At 44.3% G+C, this 25,244-nt stretch overlaps 1 protein-coding gene across 3 annotated transcripts in view; it reads left to right on the top strand.

Moving 5' to 3' along the window:
- GRAP2 (GRB2 related adaptor protein 2) overlaps positions 1-18,615 on the top strand; it is a 40,877-nt gene extending 22,262 nt beyond the window's left edge. For 2 of the 3 annotated variants that reach the window (XM_061988956.1, XM_010208293.2), the window contains exons 2-8: positions 3,197-3,299; positions 6,422-6,513; positions 9,142-9,261; positions 11,028-11,196; positions 12,930-13,061; positions 15,090-15,209; positions 17,403-18,615. In XM_061988956.1, the coding sequence (XP_061844940.1) occupies positions 3,222-3,299; positions 6,422-6,513; positions 9,142-9,261; positions 11,028-11,196; positions 12,930-13,061; positions 15,090-15,209; positions 17,403-17,582 (891 nt within the window). In that variant the 5' untranslated portion in view covers positions 3,197-3,221 and the 3' untranslated portion in view covers positions 17,583-18,615. The remainder of the gene's footprint in view (positions 1-3,196; positions 3,300-6,421; positions 6,514-9,141; positions 9,262-11,027; positions 11,197-12,929; positions 13,062-15,089; positions 15,210-17,402) is intronic. The other variant, XM_061988957.1, reaches the window with a different exon arrangement.
- The last annotated feature ends 6,629 nt before the right edge of the window (positions 18,616-25,244 follow it).

Genomic DNA, 25,244 nt, shown 5'->3' on the forward strand with positions numbered 1-25,244 from the left:
TTTTCATGAGGGCCCAGCACTGACCCACGCGGAGCAAGGATTATTGAGTTGCAGATGGAGTGAGGAACAGGATCAGAAAAATGGAACTGGTTTGAAGTTCAGGTGATGAAAAGTGGTAGGCTGGAGTTCAAAGACAGGATTATTGGCTAGTGTTGCTTTAGTAGTTGGTGGGGGAAGAGCTTAAGGCCACAGAATTACTGCATTGCTGATTTATCAACACAACCAACACTGTGTATGGTATTTGAGTCACTTCTAAATCCAGCTGCTGGCAATGAAAAGCACATTTAATCCATGTGTTAGATTGTTTGAAGAGGTATCTGTCTCCTGGTCTCTCCCCAAGGTTGGGATTGCTGAAACTGAAAAGGAGATGAGAGAGGAGACTTTAACTGTTTCACAAACTCTTCTCCTTTTGAGAGGTCACATCTTCAATAGTACCTTTAGTGCTTGGGATACTGAAAAATGAAAGGCTCTTTCCCCTCTTGCCCCCTGCAGAGAGAACACTTACTGCCTCTTCTGTGACTACCGGGCAAAAATCAAAGGCAGGATTTGTATTTAAACGGTTTCTTGTTTTTAAGTGGGGTTTTTTTTCTCAAACTGAGATTAATGCTCTGTATTTATGAGTTCCAGGACTCATCTGCACTGTTGGCTTTGATCTCTCTGCAGCAGCCCACCGCTGCAAGATAAAACACTGAAAACATCCTTTATTAAAGTAATTCTCCATTAGTCTTTTTCTTCAGTTCTCTTGCATGAAAGAGTAACATTGTTTAGCTAATTCTCTCAGAGATTAACTACCTTTGATTTAATACCCATACACCCTGTTAGCACGCAAGGTGCTCACACTGTCTGTGAGAGTTTATAGATGGGGGCTCCAAAATATAGAGGACAGTTACCAGATCAGGCCTGAGTTGTGTCTGCAAAGTTAACAGCAATGTCTGGAATAAGAGTGGAACAATCAGAGAGCAAAACTAAGCTACATTTGCAAATCTGCAAGGAGCATCTCAAGTATAATTTAAAAGGCATCAGTAAGTCAACAGAGAGGTAAGGGGGTGAAAATGTTTGGAACAGCTGGAAAGCTGAAGACTGGGAATAAAGCACCCTGGTAAAATGTCAGGTGTTGTAGTTTGGTATTGATGTATGTTGATAAAACTCTAAGGCAACCATCTGGAATAGAAGTATTCCAGCCCACACGAAAGCCCCAATCCTGAAACAACCCTAGTTGTTGCAGGACAGGTTCATGCTGAAAAAGCAGAGCAGTCTCTGGACTGCTAAAAATTTGCCCTGGTGTCGCATAGTTCACGTCAGTCACAGGAACACAAGTTCACCTATAAGCAGCAAAAAAGATGGGGATAACAGAACCCAATGGGAAATACGTGAAGATTTTTATACACTTAGAAATGAGATGTGACTATCTCAGAACTACTCTCCAGCGATTTATGGCAAGTGCAAAGGGACTCTGCAAGTGGGAAGTAGACAACCTGGCCAATAAATAACTGGTTTGTACCATTAACACACAGAGAAGCTAGCTAGGATTTAATGAAATATTAGGCTAAGCATTAGCATACTCCTCACCTGTGTAAATGCACACTAAGGGTCTTTGTTGGTGATGCAGGTATCAATCAGGAGGAGTCAGCCTCCTTGGTTGCCGTCTGCCACCAGCTGAGTCAGGACTGATAGCACTGACAACTCAACCTAATTGATGACTGATCCTCAGTTAGACTGACCAACCCAACTAAACCTCCTGTGGTTTTGTTTTTCCTCTGTGGTTTTATACTTTTGTGTGTTGGTGTTTTTCCTCTTGAGTCCCCGGCCTGATGCTGTCCCAACAGCTCTACCTCTGTCTATAATTTTTCTCTCCCACCTCTTTCTCTGCGATTTAAGTCAAGTTGCACTGAATCAGAGCTGGGCCTTGGATCTATGGTACACAGGTGGTTAAATCCCTGAGTTGTGTGTCAGAAGAAGAAGCTTACAGCAGGTATTGCAGAGGACAAGGGTTATAGTAGCCTGTTGATTTCAAAGTGATATCATTTTGGAGCTTGTTTGGTAGCAGGACTTTATATCTTGGGGAACTTGTCTCAGTTCTAACAGTAGACAAGAAGCAGCTTCCTAACTAGGATTGTTCATACAGTTTCTTTCTAGGGCCTTCTGGTTAAGAATGTGTTGGATCAGGCAGGTTAGCCCTTCTTCAAGTCTGGGTGTTTTTATGGAGGCATGTTAGGTAATGGAGCCTTGAACATCATTGTTCATAAACAAATCCAGCTTATTAACCATAAAAATCACTTCTATGTTGGAGCTGTCTGATGGTCTTCACCAGCTGGGCTGCAAGAGCATCTACCAGCAGCACGCTTGCTTCACATGGCACTGCCTGTTTACTTCTCCTGTTATCACGGGCAGCCTCTCCACTGGACTGCAGGGTCCGTGAGACAGCCATGGGAATGAGAAGCTCCGTTGACTACAGAAGTGGCCCTGCTGGGGTTCATCTGAGTTACATGAGCAGGAAGTGGTGAAGAAGCAAAGCTTACGTTGCTACTTCCCCTGCCACATCTGCTCCACCGACGACAAGCGGGCTTTGGTTTGCAGGCTGTCTGATTTCAGGCTCCTGGGTTACCAAAACTGAAGTAGAGTAATTGCATGCCTAAAATTTGTCAGTGCTACAGTTTCACTACCTGCCTGCTTCAAAATAGGGATTACAGCCTTTCTGCAAACAATTTTTCCTATCTGAAAATTGTGGCCACCCGTGCTAAGCCATCACAGAGAAAGAACATGCAGCCTTCAGTACTGTGGCCCCTACCTCCTAAGAAAAAATTAAATTAATTGAATTCATTGCAGGTGGTTCACTTTGTCCTCAATTTGGTGTACTCTGGAGATAAGGAGCAAGTCACAGTAGCTGGCAAAAGTGTTCTTCTATTGCATGACAGAGTTACTTGCTTTTTTGGGAACTGTGACAGAGTAGTGGTTGGTCTATACAGGTTTCTCTCTGCTACCAGTTGATTTGGGTGATGTGTGCAAACTTGAGAGATCTGTTGGACTGAGCACACACAATGAGTTGTTCAAACTATTGCCTTGAGCTAATTATAGCCTCTTGCTCTTGCCACCTCTTCTACCTGCTAATGTCTTTCCATGTCTAGTAACTAATGTCCGCCAATGGTTAATGCATGTACAAATCTCCTAGATGTTGACAAGCATATACTTCTTCCAGCTTTGCTCTACCACCAAGACACAGTATGGAAGCCATTGCCAAGTTTGATTTCAATGCTTCTGGAGAGGATGAGTTGAGCTTCCAAGCTGGGGATATGCTGAAGGTAAGTGCTTGACTAAACAGCATCTCTGAGTCAGTGCTGACAAATCTTTCTACACTTCCATTTGCCTTGACAAAACAGATGAAAACAGACCTTTATAAACTTTGCAAATCCTACAAATGTAGGCTACTTGTCTTTTATAGGGCGTGCTGTAAGTCAACCAACAATTCCAAGGATACCCGAGTCTGTGTCCACTTCACTTGATTTTAGGTTCACAGACTATGGATGCAGCTGTTCTACAGTCCTCCAGGAGTCAGTAGAGAAGGATAAGTACCTTTTCTGAGAGAGAGATTCAGTTCTTTGGTAGACAGACTTTGAGGGTCCTGTCTGTTTTCATTGACTCTGTAGGAAGTCTAGGGTGACTGCATTTGGGATGACTGTGTCTAAAGGCAGGCAGGATGAGTGTGGCCCAGAGGGATTGCTGTCTTCCTTATTTCCAGGTCTTAAAGTTTTAAAAATATAGTTACCATGCATTATAGAAATTATCTCTAACTTTTCACTGAAAGTAATTACTATCAGTTGCCACAGGGATTTTAGGCAATTGTAAACAGAAGGAAAAAAGTCCGTGAGACTGTCTGTTACACACACAATGGAAGAGTTTGAGAGGTTCTGGGCTGATAATATTATATTCTTGCAGGAGTGTAGCAGTGGGGAATGGCAGAAATGAAGTTGATCATATGCAATACAGAGCATTTGAGAACTCTCTAAAGTTGATTTACATGTGTTATGGCAGAACCATTCTTGCTAACACTACGGAAGTCCCACAGATGAAGTCACATGCTGCTCCACACTAATTATTTATCCACTTCGCAGCCCCCAGCGTAGCCTTTCTGTTTCAGTTGAAAATGCCTGATTATAACTCCTCTCTAAGGAATTAACCCCTCCATTGTCCAAAGGAGTGAAGTATAACAATAGGAGCTAGACCATTGTTTGGCCAAGAAGCCTTCACTACTTCCCTGTACAGTCCTAACTATTACAGTTAATAACAAGAAACTGGGCCTCTGTCTTGCCTCTTCTGTCACCAACGTTTTCTATTTTATTGACCTTTTAATTATTGAAGCTTAGACAAAGCTGGTTGCATGCAGAACTAATTCAGATCAAATTCCACATTTATCCAGAGAGCTATGAGAAGGTTCTGGAGAAATCACCACCTCTCTTCAATGTAGATGAATACTGTCATTCTTAATCTTTCCTTAGGTCAAAAATAGTTCCCACATCCCTACTGTCCTGTGTTCTTTTCCTGATACATTCTTCCTCAGGAGGCTCTGATTTCATCAAGTCCCTGACTGGGATGATGGTGTTGGCCAGATCACTTTTCTTTCTGTTCCTCAGTTTTCCTTCCTGTAAAATCATTATAAACTAGAGTTCCCTTTCAGAGTACTTTGAAAGCTACTGACTAAAAGTGTCGAATAGCACTACACACCGGTATTATTATTAGTTGTCACGTAGACTTCACTTCCAGAAGAGCTAAACTACCTCTTGCTTTAGAGTCCTTGAGGTACACAAAATAACAGCTTAGCCGCCCAAACCATAGTAACAGTAAATTAGCCTGAGTAACATCTCTCCTCTGGCAAGCACACACATGCGTTCATACCCTTTCACGAGCCCCCTCTTGCTGCCTGCACAACCTGCTGGCTGTCTTTTCTGATTTATAAAGGAGATAAGATGAATAGTATTGATGTAGAGATTAGAAAACAGGAAACATGAGGCCCTCAACCAGCAGTGACAGGAGGAAATCCACCCTCTCACACCTCTCCACATCCTTCTCTGAGAGGATGACACACGGAGAGAAACCTGCCAGCCCTGCAACGACAACCAGCAGGTGGGTCTTTCTGGAAATGTTGCTGTCAACAGAGCAGGGTCTGAGCATGAGCAAGGAGTGGCTATCATCCTCTTTGGTTGGCCACAGTAGCAATAAAGAGCCTTAATCTGGCACCCAGGGTTAGTGGAAACAATAACTATACAATCAGGGAACTCCACAGCTTCCTATTCCCCAACCTTTCTGTATCCAAATGCATTAAAAAGAAATGTCAGATAAGGCAATGGAGAATTGGCCTCAGAGACAGCAACATCCTGTTGCCAACACCAAGCAGTTAGAATGTGCATTAGGCTCCCAAAAACATGAGATATACAAAACAAGTATTATGATTGTTAACAATAGATTTTAAACTAAGCCTTTCCCACTTGCATTCTCCTTTTAAAACTGTCATGGCTCATGCTTGCAGGCTCCTCTCCAAAACCAAAGAGAACAGAAATATGTTCTATTTCATAAAGCGGAATCCTGTCCCAGGAGTTGGAATGTCAAACTGAATACCAAAGACCACAACATCTGCAGTAAAATCACAATGTGGTTGTATCCCTGTCCTGTCTCCTCTAGCCTAGGGCTGCATCAGGGGCTATCAACTAGGGAGCAGTGAATTTGGGCCAGTCCCTGCTCAGCAGGGCAGTCCTTGGCCAGCAGTGCAGTCCCTAAGGACCCTTGCAATCAACATTAACGTAAGCACACTTGAAGCTGCTCCAGTGTGTGCTGTGGACTGTCTTTCTGCTATTCCACAGTCTCTCAGGTGTAATAGTGGCTTTAAAAAACTTTTTGCCTCCTTTTAACTACCTTGGCAAAGCTCAAGGCAGCTGAAGACTTAAGCCACTAAATCTCTTGAGAACTGAGGCATGAGAGCACATGGTGATATCTGTGGACACACACTCACAGAGATAGATCCCTCCATAGCCATGTCAGAGGTTTCACTGATTTTTTTTCACTCCCTTGTGAAACTGAGATGCTCCAGTACCAACAATTAAAAGCAGCACTAAGAACTCCTTAAACCCCCATTAAGTTCTCCAGAGCTGAATTTCTCCATTTTGCAGGCATCAGTGACACACAGATGGCATCTCCAGCCACCTCAACAGACATTCAGATGAACAAAGCAATCCTTCTAATCCTACTTAGTCTTCTTTAATGTTTTGTTTGCTCTGAAGTGGTCATAAGCCACTAACTTTGCTGCACAGTGGGCGGGAAAAAGAGCATATGTGGAGTTTTCTTCTATTCTTACAAGAAATTCTAGGTTTCTGACAGAATCTCGGTTACTTTCTCAGGAGACATGTTTATTCCATGCATTTCTGCATTGCAGGTATTGAGCTCGCAGGAAGAGTGGTACAAGGCTGAGCTCAGAAGTCAAGAGGGCTATGTTCCGAAGAACTTCATTGATTTTCACGTTCCCCCGTAAGTGTCTTGGAAACTGTGTGCACCACCATGTGTGTTTCCAGAGTGCTGTCAAGAGCATGATTCTATGATTCTATGATTCTATGATTCTATGATTCTATGAAGGAAGACACAACCAGGGAAGCACTGGCTGCAACACATTACAGTTTAAGTCTGGCAAGGGTTGCCATAATGCTATATACAGTTCTGCCAGTGCACTTTATTGCTACCTTGAAGCATTGTCTGTTCTTTCAGAGCTGAAGGGTTTTCAGTGCCCTCTGTCCCTTCCCAGTGAGGGAGCAGCAGTGATGGGATGCGGCAGCAGGGATCACCTCAGGCAGGAGGAGAACGGTCACAGTGTGCGCTCTTGGCAACACAGGCTGAGCACAAAAGGCAGAGCAAGAGATCGCTGCTGAAAGCGAATTCTAGAAATGTAATTCCTTCTCCTCCCCCTGGTTCATAGCCACGTTTAACTCCCTCTTCCCATCCTCGTTTCCCCCCGCGCCCCGCTCCAGACAAGAGCCTGTGAGTTTCTCTCGACACACTAGGGGGCAGCGCAACGTCACACACCCCCCACATATACACACATCACCCCCACATGGACACCACCCCACACACACATCACCCCACACACACACATCGCCCCCCCCACGGACACATCACTCCCCATGGACACATCCCCCACACACACACACCGCCCCACACATACATCACCCCCCACACACACCACCTCATACACATCAATCCCCTCACACACATCACACACACACACACACATCAACCCCCACACACATCACCCACCACACACACACATCACCCCACACACCACACACAACCCCCCACACACACACCACCTCACACACACACACACATCACCACACACACATCACCACACACACACACATCAACCCCCACACACACCACCTCACACACGACACACACACACACCACCCCTACAGAAATCACCCCACATACACATATCACTCCACACACACACACATCATCCCCCACACAAATCATCCCTCACGGACACATCATCCCCCCCACACACACATCACCCCACACACATACACACACATCACCCCCCATACACACCCCCCTCACCCACACACACTCTCACACATAGTCCCCTTCCCCCACACACACATCAACCACCTCCACAGCCTTTGCCTCTCAGTTGTCACAAACGTTCCCTCAAGCCCCTCTAATTGTCCTCTCTGGGAAAACCGCTGCAGCATTTGAGCAGAGCGTGCACCAAGGCCGGCACTGTTAGCTGTAACACACCAGTGCCCTGAGCAAGCAGGCTGGGAGACTGGGGGTATGAATAAATGCCACTGACCCCTTTGGAGGTGGCACTTACCAGCCTTTCTGGACACAAGCTGACCTGCTTGGCTGAGCTTAAGGACATTATTAGTTTGCTGTGCAAAAATGGGCTTGTACTCTTGGGCCTTGGGGGGCCACAGCGTCTCTCAGACAGTTGTTCCTGTTCTGTCATTCACAGAGCTGTGGCATCATACAGGAACACTGGCAACTTCTTTTTTCACACACATTTTTCTCATGATGCTTCTTTGTGCAAGAGCTGCGAAGAAATATTTCCACTTTGGTGCTTTTCTAAGAGTAGCAGGTCTGCGTTTTGAAGCAGCTCAGGCCAGATGCTAGAAGCAGATGTAGGGAAGAAAGCTGTGTCCTGTTTTTGATGGGATGCTTTTTTTCCCATCTTTATCTTGTCAAGCAATCTTAGAGATCAGTTATCGATGCTGATTAAAGTCTGATTTCCCTTTGCTAATGATACATAGGTAAACTGTGGTCATAGTAAGGAGAAGTATAGCAAAACCCCAAAGTGAAAAGGACAGAGCTTCTGAAACTATCAGTCCTTCGTTTTAATGCAATGTAGGCAATTAAGTATTACATAAAAGTGGATGACTGCAGATTGTAGATCTTATTAGCTGTGCAGTGGGCATATATAAGTGTACATGATGATTACTGAAAAAATCCTATTGAAGCTGCGCTGTTTTACTATTTATGGTGACTTTTTCATTATTTGTCCAGCACTTTATACTATTATTTGTTATGCCTGGCTAAATTTACAGAAATGTGTTTATGTATTCTGTGTTTCTGCGATTTTTGTGATATCATAACTCTTGCAGGAACCAATTTATTAACACTAAAACCTTCATGGCTCGCTTCTGCTAAAAATTTATGCGTATCCCTTGCAATATATCCATCATAGTCCAGTAATTTTCCATCACCTTACCAAAAGCAATTTGATGTATATGTCTGAGAGTTATGTCTGTAAGTATATATGCATAGAGGTTTGTAATTTAAAGTTTCTCTGACAAACACCTTACTGTACTGTGCCTGTAATTACAGTTTCAGCTGTGTCGCTTTTTAGCAGGCCAAAGCTTACTTACATTGTTCTCTTTGCATCTACGTGCTTTTACTGCTCAAAGAAAATGATCTGCACCCATCAAAACACTGTACCTTAGCATGTACGTGGCCACTGGGAGTAGTCATGTGGGCTCCTCTCATCCTTTTGTTTTGGCTTTCCTCCACCCCACTTACTCACATTCTCCCTACCCTCAACTGTTTTGTTCCTCACCTCAGTTCACATTCGTTATTCACGTCTCCATGATTTTTCCCACTTGACAGCTGGTTTGATGAGAGGATATCCCGCCATGAAGCAGAGAACATCCTCATGAGCAAAGGAGTTGGCTCTTTCATCGTCCGAGCCAGTCAGAACTCTCATGGTGACTTCTCCATCTCTGTCAGGTATCTGCTTCTCACAGATTTGTCCTGATACTTTTTCTGTTTGATGGGGTCCCCAAGCCTTCTCTCGACTGGATTCCTAATGTGATGTAGCCTCTTGGGAAGTTTGCATTATGCCAGTCACTGGCAGTGTTGCTGCGTTGCAAATAAGAACAAATTGGGCATCTGATTCCCAGATGGTTTTGCCCCTTTTCAAGTGACACAGTGAATGCTCCCTTCCAAAGCTGTACCCACTGATGACCTGTTTCTCTGAAAGACCTGCAGCAAAGCAGAACGGTACATGAGACATCTTGCACAGTGCAAAACATGTGCCTTCTGTTCGTTTTAATCCCCTGACAGCTCTGGTTACTGAATCCAAGAATTCCACTACAACCCATTAAGAGGTGGCTATTATATTGTTAACGTTTTCCCATAGGTCACTAACAGCCATTGGACAGGAATAGCTTTCTAGTTGCTTGCCACCTAGCTGCATTTCAGCAACTTATTGTAGCCCAGCCCTTGTCAGAGCGTTTGCTTCAAAGCAGAGCTCTTAAATGATGGTTGGTTGGTTTCCCAATTTTCAGTCATACAATTGGTAACCAGTTTTAAATTAGAGTAGCAGTTAGCAATGTGTTTTCCAAGCAAGTATCCACTTTCTGATTCAGAGGGCTCAAAAAAGTATCATCTGGGGGAAATGCAGGAAAATATTCTGGCTACATCTACAGGAATAAACGCCAATAAACTAAGTACATTCAGGCTCCTTCTCTGGCCCTGAGGTCAAGCAACGTGGCAGAGCTCAGATTCATGTGGCTAAACCCTCTTCACCTCACAGAACAGATCAGCTGTATTCAAGCAGCTCATTGTGAGCAGTTCCTGGGCCAATCTGTTCCCCTAACCATGACCCAGTACTATCTAGGGAAAGCTTTTCGCTTTAGACCAAAATCACGGTCATGTTTTAACAGCTTGTGTGAGTGTAGCACTCCAGGATAGCACTCAGTCCCCATTTAGTTTAGTTTATTTCTGCAGATGTAGCCTCTGAGACGAGTGTTTTGAGTTGTACAGAGTGAGGAGGTGGGTGTGAAAACCAGATCACATCTGGTGCAAAGAGGCATCGTCCAAGTCAGACAAGAGCTAATAGGAGGGGAGTTGTAGAGGGGATGTAGGGACAGAAGGTTGAGACTGTTAATATGGCTTATAACAGCAACTAATAATTCCTTATTTTGGTTTTTTCTTTTGGATATATAACATAATTGCCAGTAGCAATTATATTATACTAGGTATTATACAATTATAAAACTCTGTATGTGTGGCTTCATGTGACTATGTCTATCGTGGTATGAAAAGGTACGATGCTAATGATATGAGAAGATGTAATGTATCTCTTCTAGTCAGTGTAGACTGGATGTTAACAGGAACCTGCTAGTAGGAAGACTACAGCTGCACCTTTGTCTCCCGTGCAAAGTAGGGAATTAAGCTATTAAGTATTTGTGGCCCTGAAAGCTCCTCTGGCTTTTATTTCAAAGGAGAAGCTTTAAAACCCTATGCTTTGTTCTGATAGTGCTTTGTGACTAGGCAGCCCTGTGGCACTCTATGTTTGCAAGCTGATGAGTCTTTTGAAATTTAGAGCCACATCTAGGTCCAGTACACACAAGGACTGCCATTGCTTTACTTTCCAGAAGTCTAGGTTTGGCCAAGCAAGAAGCTTTGCTACCCTTCTGGAAAAACCTTTTTCAAAAAAAGACAAAAGTGTGATCTGGTTGATGATCTCTTCCTTTTCCAAATGGATCCAGGCATGAAGATGATGTGCAACACTTCAAAGTGATGAGGGATTCAAAGGGTAACTATTACTTATGGACAGAGAAATTCCACTCGCTAAACAAGCTGGTAGACTACTACAAGACAACTTCCATTTCCAGGCAGAAGCAGATCCTCCTGAGGGACAACAGCCGAGAAGAGAAGGTAAAGGAAGACAAACTATCCTTAGGAACTTCTCAGAAACTTTTCTGTGGAGGTTTCAGCCCATGAGAGTGTCTCAAGGTGACAGGGGGAAAACCTGTCCTTGGAAATCCAGTCACATCACTACACTGGTGGGCCCTGCAACATGGATTTTTATGGCATTCAGTTATATAATTGAGCAGAATTTTCTGCTTCTGTTTTAGATAGCAATAAGCAGTGCTGCAAATCTGCATAGAGATGCTTTACTAAAGCTGTGCTAAAGCTCCAGAGCTGAAATTACACATCCAAGGGAAGCAAGGACTTACCTTATTGAAATGCCTAGATTTCATAAGGGCAAGTACGCAGGTGACTGGTAGGTTGTGTCTGAGAAGAATTTGAATCTGGTTTTCCAGTGTCCTTGAATGCACTCAGAGTGCAGCTGTTACTACAGCCGAAAGTTTGTCTGTTCAGAAGAATCATCCATCTTCTGTTACTGAGTGAATGCAGTAAAGAGTGTGGAACAACTGAGGGCAAAACCTGGAGCAGTGGCTGATAAAAACTGAACAGTACTGCTGAGAAGAACATAGCACATACAGGGACAAGCTGTGCTCTCGGGGAAGATGTAGTGGATGTTTCAGAAGGCAGAAAATCCCAGTCCAATGAATGTCTGGTTTTGTGCCAGAGGGTACAAGTAAATTACATAGTAGAGACTGCATACACAGTACTGGGAGTGAACTTGCTTGGTTACTGTAGTAACAAAAATCCTGCTTTACTGGGAAACGGATTCTGGTATTAAATTACCAGGATGTGCAGGTAGAGGCAAAGCAGAAAGTATGTGACTCTCTCCCTGCAGCAGTAAAGTTTTATAGCCTGCATGTGGGTCACTCTTGCTGGCTCCCAAAGAGAGATGATAGATTTTTCAGTCTGAAGAAATGGCTCGTGTTGTTGTCTCCTTCTAGACCACTTATGCAGAGTTTTAAAAATGCATTAGTAAGGTATAAAATAGAGGCTATGGGACCTATGAGAGATCACAGCGAAGAATTGTCCGGGGAGGGGAAAGGAAGACTCCATGCATGTGTATCAGTAAAACAACCTGTTTGGGCTGACTGTGAGCAGGAAAGGAAAGAGAGCAGCATTTGCTTCAAGATGCAGACAGGCAAATGAAAGAACAGGAGTCAAGTTTGCTTTGGCAAACTCTCTGTACATTTGTTATGGTGATGGGCTCAGCAGGGTATGTTTAGCACTTGTCACAGTGGGGTTTCTGCTCACAATTCAAATCTCTAGATGCCATATGATAAAATGACAGTAATATAGAGATTTCAGTGCAGAGACAAATGACGTCTAAAGGTAATATTTCCAAAAACAGGTTGGCTCCTCTGCCACATCATGGGCCACATTTTCAGACCAGCACCTCCCATTACTACCCACTCTTCAGATGGCGAATGGCTATGACAAAGATCTAAAATAAAGGATTCCTGATTTGTCCTTCTTTTGGGAGGAGTAGGATCTTTCCTTTGGAAGATCTTCCAAAGTAGATGGTAGTGGTAGTGATCAGTGTGCGATGCTTGCTAAGCTTCAGTCAAGGATGTGATGGGAAAGTTTTCACAACCCTGCTGGATGCGTTTCTGCGTGACCTGAGAGATATGAACCTTCTTTAGCAGGGGACTGGTCTGAATGGTTTCTAGAGGTCCCTTCCAACCCCTGCCATTCTGTGGAAGCAAAACCTGACCTCACTTTTGTGATCTTTCTTCCTTCAGGAGAGGCATGGTGGTAGCTTGGAACGGATGGGCAGGGAAGGATTCCATCTGGGTGGAGCAGCTGGAGAAGACCATTCTTCTATATCCAGGAGATATGTAGAGCATCCTATCCCCATACTGCAGCAGCAACAGGTACTACCAGGAACAAAGGGCTGGGACATCAAGCCCACGCACACGAAATATTGGCCTTAACTGCTTCGTAGCAAGCAAACTGTCACTTTGTCAAAAATCTATTGCTCTGAACCTGCTTTAGGAAATAGAGTCAGTTAGGTCTTTGTATGGGAATAGCAATGATGATGGTGTTGGCCTGGGGAGCTCTTTTGATGTGTAATAAATACACAGGCTTTTATTAATTTCTGTGATCTGTGACTATGACAAACCAGCAAAAAATAGAAGTCAGTGTACTGTGGCTCTTTCACTGGGAATGTGGGAGGACTCTTAGGGAGATTTTGGGGCTTCATCCCAAAAGCTGTTAAATAAGGAATGGCATCATGCCTCGTTTTGCTTTGCTTAGGAAAGGGACACTCCCAAATCTTGCATGCACATGCATATATGATTTCAGGAACTCATCTCTAGTTCATAGGACAAACGAGACCTTGCTGCCTTATTCTTTTTTTCTGTTATGTTGCTGACATTCAGCACCACAAAACACATCCCAGGGATGAGAAATTACTATAGTAATCCTAGGAGAGTTTGGTTTCCCTCAGAACATTCCTCTTCTTCCTCCTTATTCTGGGCCGTCTCTGCACTCTTTCATCATGTTGCATCCCTGATGTGTGAGGTTTCTTTACTTCTTTGCTGGCATAGGAATGGAGAGGACATCAGCAGTACTTGGTGCTGTCTTCAAAGTTCTTCCTGATTAATTTGGGGGAAATGGTTCTCCTGGGGTTGACTTGTATCTCTAGCTAGAGACACCCACGGAGAGAACTTGTCCTACTGAAGGGAAGAAATCCAAACCCGTGTCCCTTAAGGCATGAGAGCTCCCACATAACGAGGCCAGGGACAATTGTAAAATGACTGTTTTCTCATCAGACAAGAAGTGTTACCTGTCAGGGGACTACTGAGGGAATAATACAAAGTTTCTGACAAAGCTGAGGGCCTCCACTCCTTGGAGCACAGTCGATGCATGAGCCACATTTGATTCAGAGCAGAAACACTCATGGGAGTGAAGCATCTGTGAAGTAAGTCTTGCAGATGTAAAGCCAGATGGAGTTCACTCACTTTCTGGCAGTGACAAGTGTGGTGCAAATTGTGCTCCAGTCACAGGAAGCCTCAGCAACTTTTCAGGCTGACAAAGGCACAAATGAGACCAAGGGAGTTTTAAGAAGAGTGGGTGCAAGAAAGGAATCAGTGAGAGGGAGAGGACAAAAGCTGCTTACAAACAAAAGCAAGCACAAGCTGTTGTTCTTTCTTCTCTCTATTGACATAGCTGATTAGACCCTGTGTCACTGAAACACTGCTGCAACCTGAGCTAACATGATAACAGATTCTGTCACACCGTTATCATTAAAAATAGCTTAGTGCATGCACTAAGGGCCTGGAGGGATGAAGACAGTCAGCACCTCTCAGCTGTGCAGACAAGAGAGAACTTGCTCCTTAGATGTTGCTTACTTCCTCTCTCCATCTGTCTGGGCTGATTTGTGTTGATATGACTTCAGATGTGTGGTCATAAGGCTTCTTTACAGCATGGAGCAGCCCATGAAACAACAAAGTGGCGAGTCCTCAAATATACAGTCAGCTGCATCAGCATTTCACCAGCATCCGGGACAGAGGAAGAGCAGGACTGAAACATAATAACTCCAGATAGGCAGAAGTCCCCTTGGCAAGCATGGCTTTTCACTTTTTCATGAGTTAGAACAGTTTTATGTTTTCTCCAAAAGTCCCAGAGGCCAAAAAAACCTTGTCTGACAACTGTGTGGAGCACAGCTGAGAATGTCAACTGTCAACTTCTAAAATGAAAATTCCAAAATATAACAGACTAAGATGACCTCTTCCATGAGGGGCATCACTTTCACGCTGCAGTACAGGGACTGTATCAGAAGCAAACATTTAAGATTGACTTGAGGGTTGGACGCTGACTCCCTGGCCACCAACGACTTTTAAAGCACCTCCTTTATACATCTCAGCACTATGCATGACTTTTGCTGTTTTTTTTTCTAGGATAGATACAGTGGGAGTCTGGACAGGAAAGATGGGCTGCATGGACTAAGGGATCATGGCCAAGCAAGTGCAGTAGCTATGCAACGGAGACACACAGACCCGCTTCAGCAGCAGACACCGGTAGGTGGATGTACTTGGAAAGCCTCATCTGTCAAACTCAGTGGGTCCCTTGGCAATGGCCAAGTAGTCTGGGCAATGTTACCTGCACAGAGGTTGCATGAGGAATAACTTATTAAACCAATTGGGACATATCTTAGAAGATATTTCTGAACCTCAAGACTCTAACCTAGCCGCTTGAGTTTGCTTCTGGGTCACTCTAAGGGTAGGACTGTGGTGTTATATGAGCATACATCTGGGACTGCTCTCAAAGCCAGTCTTAGTTAACATGCAGACTTAGTAGAAGAAGGAACTTCCCATAAGCTCAACAAATCAGGCCTCTGGAACAATGCAAATGAGCCCAAGATCATCCATGGTTTTGGATCAAGCATGGGTCCAATCCAGCAGAAGACAATTCTGAAAACCTAATGGTCTTTCCCAGAAGGGCTTTATTTCCACTGATGCAAGGGACTGTGAAGTATCTTGGTCACCACAGCCAGGCCTTCCTGAGCACAGTAGCTAGATGTACAGCACTCCTTTCAAGGTCTATGGATAGTTGCCTCCTGATACTGTGCCATGCTACAGTGCCCCTTGTCTCTTACAACGCACTTTTAGTCACTCTGTCTCTTCCACTACTTTTTGCTTCAGTTCTGAGACCTGTCATCACTCATCACTTGGACCTACTATGTCATCAAAGCAGGACCCACCTGCCTGTCACCCTCATCTGTCAGAACCTCTTAGCACAGCGGATGTGGCCATGATCCAGATATGTCTCTGCAGACATCTCAGACTGCTCCCCTACCTGGATCCATACCTGGCAGTTGACCTTAACTAATGACCTGCTCTTCAAATTCCCACTGTGTGAATGCCTGCACAGAGCATAGTGTCTTTCTCTGCCCCAGTCTGCAATTCCACTGCCAACTCCAAAGTATTTCTCCATCAGATCACAGGAGTGTGACCTAAGGCATGCTCCTCTTCCTTGAGGCAGTGTGTAGCTTAATCCAGAACAACCAGAGAATCTAGATCCAAAGAGAGAAGGGAGGGACAGCAGATCTTTCTCAAATGTGAGCGAAAGAGTACAGACTGGATTAGGAAATTTTGAACAAACTGGGAAGCAGAGACACGTCTTCTTTTGGAAAAAGTTCCAAATAATTATTATAACCCAGCTCAAAACACAACGGCTTTTATCCCTCAGGTTGTGGCAATGAATAACAACATGCCCTTCTCTGCCACACCCCATCAGTGGTCTAGAAGCCACAAATACAATTGTACAAGGTCTGTATGTTCAGGCAAATAACTAGAAGCTGTGACTAAGCAGGGCCCGGAATGGAAGGTTTAGCAAATATTAGTTTGTCTTCAAACAGATGTCTCCACCTGTGCCCACAAAATGCCCTTCTCAAGTTGTCTGTGCCCCATGGTTTGGTGCCAACAGTTTCCCAGAAAGGAAACCCGTGCTATGTCCTTTAAAATCTGATCGCTGGTCAAAACGGGAGATTGCCTCCAGTTTCTTGTGGTAAAGTTCTCGTAAGAAAAAGAATCTGACCAGAGTGCTCATTAAAGTGCAAACCCACAATACATCCAAACAGTTCATAAGTCCTTTTCATCTCAGGGGACTGAGCTTGGGGAGAGAGAAAGAAAGTTTAATCCCCAAAAGTGCCTGAAAGAACAAGAATCACTGTTTACAATGTTCTCCAGACTCACCTGCATGCTGGCTCTCTTGATGTATCTCTCTTAGTCCTTTACTGGCCAAGGACACATTTCTATACCTGTACCAACACCAACTCACCTTCCTAACGCCATTTGCTTAGAGTATATAGCCCAGCAGGACTCAGGCAGGAGCTTTTCTCTGTGCATCCATAACTGGCTTCAAATTTGGCAACCACGACTGACCTGAAGGGTGGAGGAGACGGAGCCACGTAAACACTATTTTGTTAAGGACCTGCTCCCAGTCTGATTTTTCACCTTATGGTGCAAATAATCAGGATTATACTGAGGCTGCTGAGAACCCAAGCACCATCCCTTGCACGTCCCAGTAAATTGGTCCCCTCTTCCTGGGATCTTGACCACTTCCTGGTGTAATTACAAGTTGGTGTGAATGTCAGCATTGCTTGTCCTCTGCTAGTGAACATCTGTACCAGCACATGAGAGGGGTGACGGGAGGATGACCTTCAAGAGTTCTGGCTCATGGTGCTCTGCCTGTCTCTGTCTCCTTTCCAGCGAACGCTATGGGTCCGTGCCTTGTATGACTTTGATGCTGTGGAGCACGACGAGCTGGGCTTCCGCAGTGGAGACATCCTGGAGGTCCTGGACAGCTCCAATCCATCATGGTGGAAAGGACGTCTGCGTGGCGAACTGGGTCTCTTTCCTGCCAACTATGTCACACCGGTGCTCCTGTGAGGGTAAAGCCTGCCCCAGAGGGACCGTGTTGCAGCTGCTCTTCTAACGTGACAGGGACAGAAGAGGGAGTGCATCTTCCCTTGCCCTCAGGACTTACGTCGGGTTTGGTTCTGTCTTAATTTATTGGCAATTGATCTTTTGAAATGTTGGTATGAAAAGTAACCCTTTGAAGAAGATAGGAATTGTTTTCCCCTATATTTCACATCCATGAAGGGGAAGGAGCAAAAATCCTGGACTGTTCACTGAGACTTTGCTGGATCCTCCCTGACCTGTCACTTCTTTGGCTAAGTATTCATAACTTCCTGCAATTAGGTTTGACCTGTGGAAATGAATCTCAGACAAGCCAGGATTCGGTATTTGGGTAGCCCTGACCCCTTCCTTTTATATCTGGTAGCATTTGTAGTCTCTTCAGGCTCCATCTCACCTTTCTTTCAGAGGCAGGAGGAACACCCAGCTGAATTCAATGGTCATGTTAATCCTTCAGGTAGGGAAGGAAAATGATGGGACCCTGGGCTGAGGTGAAAGGCAACCTTGACTTTTCTAAATAGTTTCTGGCTTACACCTCTAGAAATTTCTGTGGGTATGGACTGTATGAAGGGAAAGGGTCCTGTACAAACAAACCAGTGATGACAGTATGGGAGGGTGAGATGCTACTTTATTTGCTGCTTCTGATAGTCCCGTTCTTCTTTCTGTGCCACATAATAACAACTTGTTCCATTTTCAAGCTACTCCGTGAGCTATCTATGCTTCTATTGGACACTCTGGTTAGAGCAGGTCAGGCCCTTCAGCTAAATTAATACCCAGTCGATTGGACAACAACAAATATTCCTCACTGATTCCTGTTGTAAAACTGAACTGGGGAGGGGTTAGAGAGAAGAGGTTTTTCTGGCTTGGTGGTAGAAGTTCTTTCCCTGAGAACGTGAGGTGTTCAGGATGACTGTGTACACAACTCTAACTTGCTAGTGGAATGCCTCATCCAACAGGTTAAGCTGTTGCCTTACGGTTTGCAGAGAATAAAGTTGTGGCCATCAAATAGTCTGTCCCAGTTTCTTTTAGATGAAATAAGGTAAATGAATAGGTTTTCAAATCACTGCTGAGCGAATGCCCAGATGTAATATAAACATACAGCAAATGCACACTAAAAATGATCTAAACCCTGTGGAGGAGATGTTGCTGCATAACCACTGCTCGGGCAAGTCGGTATTAAACAAGCTGTCTGCATTTTTCACAAGATATGGGACCTTGGCAGTCAGCAAGGAAGTGATCAATTATCATTCTTGGGAAAGAAAAAAAAAAAGGCAAGTGAAAAAGACAAATCAGACCCAGAGAGAAAAATGTTCCAATCTTTTGTCAGTCCCAGTGGGAGGTAAATAATCCAGGAAATAGTAAAGTTCAACTCAATGGCTCTGGCCTAAATAAAGCTGCCAGCTAGACAGAACATCAGCAGAAGCAACCCATTGTCAGATTTTTGAGACAACTCCACTGAAAGCAGATTATTAATGGCTGAAGTAAAATGAGAATAATTAAGGAGGCATATAAACTCTAAATAGAATAGAAAACTTTGAAGGACAGGTTAAGGGTGTATCTCTGCTGCTTACCAGGGTGATTCAGGAAACAGATACCATAAGACTTCTTGGTCTGCCCTTGGTCCTGTTCTCTTGCAGGGGCTCTGTTGTGGGCCTTTATCATCTCCTTTTGAAGTGAAATCCATGATCTTTTGGAAAAAGCTACCTTATTATTGGGTTGGTGTGACAGTGTAATCTCAGCGATCCCACAGTTTGAAGAGTGTTTTGTTGCAATTGGCTCTTTAACTTTTTTGTTTGTTTCTTGCAAAGAAAATATCAAGTTTTGAAGAGAGAGGGTTAATACTCAGAGAGAGTGAGGATTAAGACCAGAGGAAGACGGAAGCAAAGAAACCAGAGACTAGCAAAAGCAGAGGAGAGATACGAGTGATAAATCTTTCGTATTCAGGTCTGGCTGAAGAAATGATGTGTTCGTCCTTATTCCCATCATGTCAAATCATCTTTCAATTAATTCTTTCTTTCTTTCTTTCTTTTTCCTATTAGTTACTTTTAAAATTGGCAGCACTGTCTCTTTTTCCTTTCCTTGGTGCTCTAAAGACCCTCTTGGTAGTGAAGATGTAGTTGCACAAAATTAATTGAAGATAATGCACTTTGCAGTTTGATAGCTCTTCACACATTTGAAACCCCTTTACAGAGATTAACTAATTAAGCAAGTCTAAGTAGTACATTGGAAGCACCCCCATGTTAACTCACGGGTCGTTTGAGGAAGAGGTAAATTTTCACGTGACTTTTTTTAATTGATGTTTAAGGAATTCATACTTAAGGTAATTAGCATTGAAGGACTGCATGCTAATTATGGACAGCATACCAGAACCACAGTAAAAATCATGATTTCCCATTATGAGCAGCAATGAGACCAAAATTACTAGGAGGCAAAGTTATCATGGTGTCTGTGATAACTACGCTAGTGCCACGTTCTACAACTGCTTTGTGCAGCTGGCTGCACTTTGGTCTTTAAGACCCAGCCTCCTTTGCCTCTGCTTTTGCCCTCACCTCCTCCCCAGAGCAGAGGCAGTTCTGTCTGCATCTACTGTATGTGCCAGTAGCTGGGAGGTACAGACATCAGACTGCATTTTTTTACCCTCCCACAGGAGAAGTTTTCCTCTCAGCAAAACAACAGCACAGAGAACCACAGCCCTTCCCAAGTCAATGGAGAGATGTGGGCAAAGCAGGGGGTTCTGGTGAGGTACAAGGTGTTGGAGGTGTTTCCCATGCCCCATGCCATTTTTCTTCTATAGTCTGCCCGTGAAATGGTATGTCCCATGAAACAGGTCACTTAATAAGGAGAGAGAGGCATTCCTCTCTTCCACCCATATATCCTGACAGCCTTCCTGCTCCTTCTTCCAACAGGTTTTAACCATTTTTGCTAATCTCTGTAATATCTTTGCTAATATTTGTAGTGCTTCACTTATACCTGTGCTGTAAAAACCTCTGTATCTATTGCCCATGCAAGAAGCACGTTAGCAGTGTAGGAGAACAGCCTTAGGATTACAGTGTGATGCACTGAGCTTTACCCAACATTTGTCAACGTTTTGTGAAGAGCTAACCCTCGAGAACACATTCTGAGAGCCCACTGTCAAATCAAAAAGGGAAGGAATAAAGAGGAACCCAGAAAAGTATTTTGTTTGGTTTGTTTTGTTATTTTAAACAAGACAGTTCAGGAGAATAGAGATTGTAAACACAGATACCAGTAGGAAAAGTATGTGGGAAGGCAAACATTATTATAATAAATGAAACAGTGGAAGCTGGACTTGCCCATGGAAAAATAAATTGGATGAGCACGGCTGAGCTGTGCTTTCCCCTGTCTGAATGAACTTCTCGCCTACACTCTGCTGCAGATCCATATTTTGTTTAGAAATGTCTCTGTGATTAATAGGGCTGAGCAAAAAACAGTAAACGGAAATCTTCCTTCATGTGAAAGCTGTCCAGGTGGATTTCTGTGCAAGGAAATAGAGATGTTTCTGTCTCCATGTACATGCTCACTGTAACAGCTGCACTCACTGGAGCGTGGTGCAGAAACAACGGGAACACAGCTGGTTCCCGTCCGACTGCTGACAAGAGCATCAGGGAGACGATCCTCAGTGCTGCCACAAAGTCAGCACCTGGTCAGGCTTCTAGGCCAATCCCACCTGTACCAGGGATATAAATCCCTGCATTGGCGCTGCTGTCGATGCATTTTCTTTAGTTGAAAGTAGTTCTCAATTTTAACTGTGCTGCACAGGAAATTTGGAGCTCTTCACAACAGGCAGCCATTCATCATCTTTTCTATTCAGCAGCCCCTCTCATCCATCCTCCCCAATGAGATCCTGATGCTGCAGGCTCTTGGAAGGTCATTTTGCTTTCAGCAACCAAGGATGGCAGAAGCAAAAGATGCAGCAGCCAGGACCATGTGGTCAGGAGAAATTATCCTTGAACAGCAATGTGATACCAGCTGTGATGTTTTGCACTGCAGAAGCAATGCCTCGGGAGCTGTAGTCCAGTAGTGAGGTGGAGGGTGAGCTCTATTCTGAGTGGGAAGCAGCAGGTCTTTAATTACATCAATGTCATATCACAGGGACAACGAGGATGCCTGGTGGGACATAGATGGGGCCATCTGAGCTAGGGCTGTGCACAGTCTCTTGTTCTGCTGCTGCAGCTCTCTGCTCAAGGAGCCAGGCTTACAACAGACTAGGTGTGAGAAGCATTTGGCAATATTGTTCTATCTGATGCTGCCCATCCCTGGCCAATGCAACCAAGCAGCCTACCTGCACCTCCTCGCAGCCGCAGCCTGTCACCTCACTGCCCCTGGATGCACCAGGAAAGCCCAACTTTTGCCTCTGTGCCAATAGAAAGTCCTTTGCAAACATCTCATTTCAAATACTTGTTCAAAGCCATTGGCTTAGCTGATGCTAAATGAAAGTCCTATAGAGATCAGTTTCCATTCCCCAGATGTTCCAGGCAGTAACACGTACCAGTTAAAACAGATACATTGACTAAAGAGCTTCTGACACCCAGCCACTCCTCGGCACCAAAAGCTTTGCACTTCAGTGGGGAGCCATGAACTGAGTGTACGATAAAGCTTTTAATAGCACTGAGGAAGAGGGCAGAGCATTGCCAATTTCTCCAATTTTTAGAGGCAGCTTTCATGTGACAGAATTCAGGAGCCTTAATTTGCATCAGACGCAAAAGAACTTTCTTACATAGGCAGAACTGACAGTAGAAAAACACCAAAGGACTTATCTGCGAGCTCCAGGACAGCAGGGAAACAGGCGAGTAGGAAAAGTTCACTGACCTTCATGCAGAGGGGGAAAATTCCAAGCACATCGTCTGCTGCCGTTTTGTGAGTGAGAGCCGCTTGGCGGGTGTCCAGCCTGCTAACATGAACATGCAAAATTTCACAAATGGCAGGCATGCAGGGATTCTTGTAGACATGCAGAAATGAAATTAGCTCAGGCAACAAAGGGAGGAAGAAGAAACAAACAAATTAAAAGATCGCTAGATATCTTGTGGCTTCTCCCCTCAAGTCCAAGCAGGCTCATTTCCACCAGGATCTGTGAAAGATACGGCCATGGCAAGTCTGTTTGTCACAAATAAAAATGAGAGCAAATCTGTGGGGGAAAAAAAAATAATGCCATTTAGGAGATGAGTTTGCTGTTGTGCACTTAAAGCTATAAAATGGTGACAATGTCCTGATAACATGACTGAAGCTTGATTCCCTATTTAAGAGGCACTTCTAGGGAACTATCCAGAGAAATCCAGCCACAGATAAAGAAGAAACACACACACACACACACAAAGAGGTCCCTTCTCTGCTGATCTAGAGGTCATTTGCATTGTATCTTTTATGACTGTGCTCTAATGAGTGTGTTTGACTTAGACTGTAAATTCCTTGTGGTACTGGCCAGCCTCCCTTTCTGTCCAGTTCCTAGAATGGAGCTACTTCAGCACCAACAGATAGCAACCACCATCAGGAACTAGTCCACCACGACCCTTCTCACGACTACACGTTTTCTGCCAGGTGCAGCACACCAAAAGTTTGGTTGCAAAATGATGAATTAGAGGTAGATTGCATCAACCTTTTTCTTTCTTTTGGTCTTGCCAAATTTTGGGGGAGGAATAAAAAAAAAAGTCAACTGCAAGTTTACTACCAGCACCAAGGGACTGGGGAACTGCCCTTTGCTCTGCCCCTTCTAGAGTCATTTTTATCAGAGCTGAACACGTGTGCTACCACCAGCTCAAAATGAACTAGCAGCTTTTTACACTCTCTTGGCTGAGATGTGACTGAGAGGAGTATGTGGCAGCAGAGAATCATCTCTCTGTATCTGCCTATCTATACATCTGAGCTTGCCATTGTGATGGCAGCTATTTGCCTGTTATCGGATGGGGATGGTCTGCTAATAACAATGGTCATGGTTTCATCAGAGCAGGTGAGTCAATCTAACAGCTCACTGCCACCCTGCAGAAAAATGATCCACCTGTTATTTGATGGGTTAATGAAATGAGTCAGCTCACCGAGGGCAGCATCAGTAGGCCCAGAGCCAGTGCAGGGTGAGCAGTGGGAATGCACAGCCAGGAGGGGAAAGGGTAAGACAGAACCTCCCTGTCCTGGCAGTAGGAGCTATTAGATCACCTCATCCTAGGCTGCAGACTCAGCAAAACAAAAACTTACTTGGATTTGAGGTTGCAATAATGCCTTTACATGAATGGAGAATCTTTTCTATAAAGCTTCTTTGGGAGATTAGGGTAGGGGCAGGAAAGGGGGGAAGAAACCCTACAGATCTGCAACAAACAGTGTGTCTTACATCCCTATGGAAAGGTCACAGAAAACCTTTCCTTTTCATTAGCAAAGCTGTTAAGAGGTTTTCCTTTTTTTGAGCTGTAAATTAAAGCAGGAAAAAGAGAAAATTCCTAACAGGGTCACCGTAGTAAAACTGTTGGTCATTCCAGCTATCACCAACATTATCTCTGAGAGGAAGGCACCATACACAGCAGTTTTCAGGAGGAAAGAAAAAGAATTGTAGCAAGAGGCACCTTGCTGCCCTGTGAAACAGCTAAATTAGTGCCACTTGTTGCTGATGCTTCTCTTTCTGGGTGGGGTGCAGCTATCAGTTGTGTTTATCAGGTCGGGGAGCACACCAGTGCTTAGGAGCTTAAATCTTCAGCATCAGCTGACCAAAATGATAGCTGCATCTTCTCATTCAAAATGTGTGTGACTTGAAGAGCGCAGACATTTCACAAGCACTTACGCAGCAGAACGAGCTCCTGAACACCAGTCGTAAACATCATCACTTTAGGACTCCAAAAATAAGAGGTAAGGCTTCAAGACACTCAAATGGGTTGTTTGCACTGACTTTAGACAAATTCTGACTAAAAATACAACGCGCATATTTAAAAGAGAAGGCTCATAACCCCTTGAACAGCACAGCGGTCTTGCTCTGGCCTCTACCACACAGTCTCCAGCAGGAGGCCGGAAAGTGGGCTGGATACAAGAGTTGCCAGCTGTTACCAGTTGAAATAGTCTGGCCTAGGTTATGGGGAGATGGAGAACATGGTCCTAACTTTCCCTTCAGCCTTTGGCTCTGTTGGTGAGTTGAAGGCCAACCACTATGATGGGAGATATCATTGCCAACAAAAGACTGGTGGCGTTTATTGCCCTTCCATTAAACTTTTAAATATGAAGCCCATTTTTCTGAAGTTTTGGCTTCCTCATGTCTAGAGGAAGCTGTCTCTGAGCAGCAGCCTGGTTAAGCTTGCAGCTACATGTGTGTGCAGCTATGGCACATGCGAGCTTGTGTGTGACTCTGGGAGGAAGGGGGCACCTGAGAAGACATCTGAACAGGTAAATTGGACTGAGATTTGTCTGACGAAGTCACTGTTGCATGCTTTAAGTCCACAAAGGTATTCTGATTTTTACCAGCTGAGGTTCTGCCTCATTATTCCAGAAAGAGATCATACTTATTTTGATAAGATCTTCACACAGGGAGCCAAAGGGTGTGGGTAGTGATTTACTCCTCTTTGAAATTATAATTATCTTTCATCTATTTAAAGAATCTTATATTTACCTGTGTAAGACAGTCTAATATGGTCAGAGCCTCGTGGT

This window comes from Colius striatus, chromosome 1, assembly GCF_028858725.1.
Source record: "Colius striatus isolate bColStr4 chromosome 1, bColStr4.1.hap1, whole genome shotgun sequence".
Taxonomy (NCBI): Eukaryota; Metazoa; Chordata; class Aves; order Coliiformes; family Coliidae; genus Colius; species Colius striatus.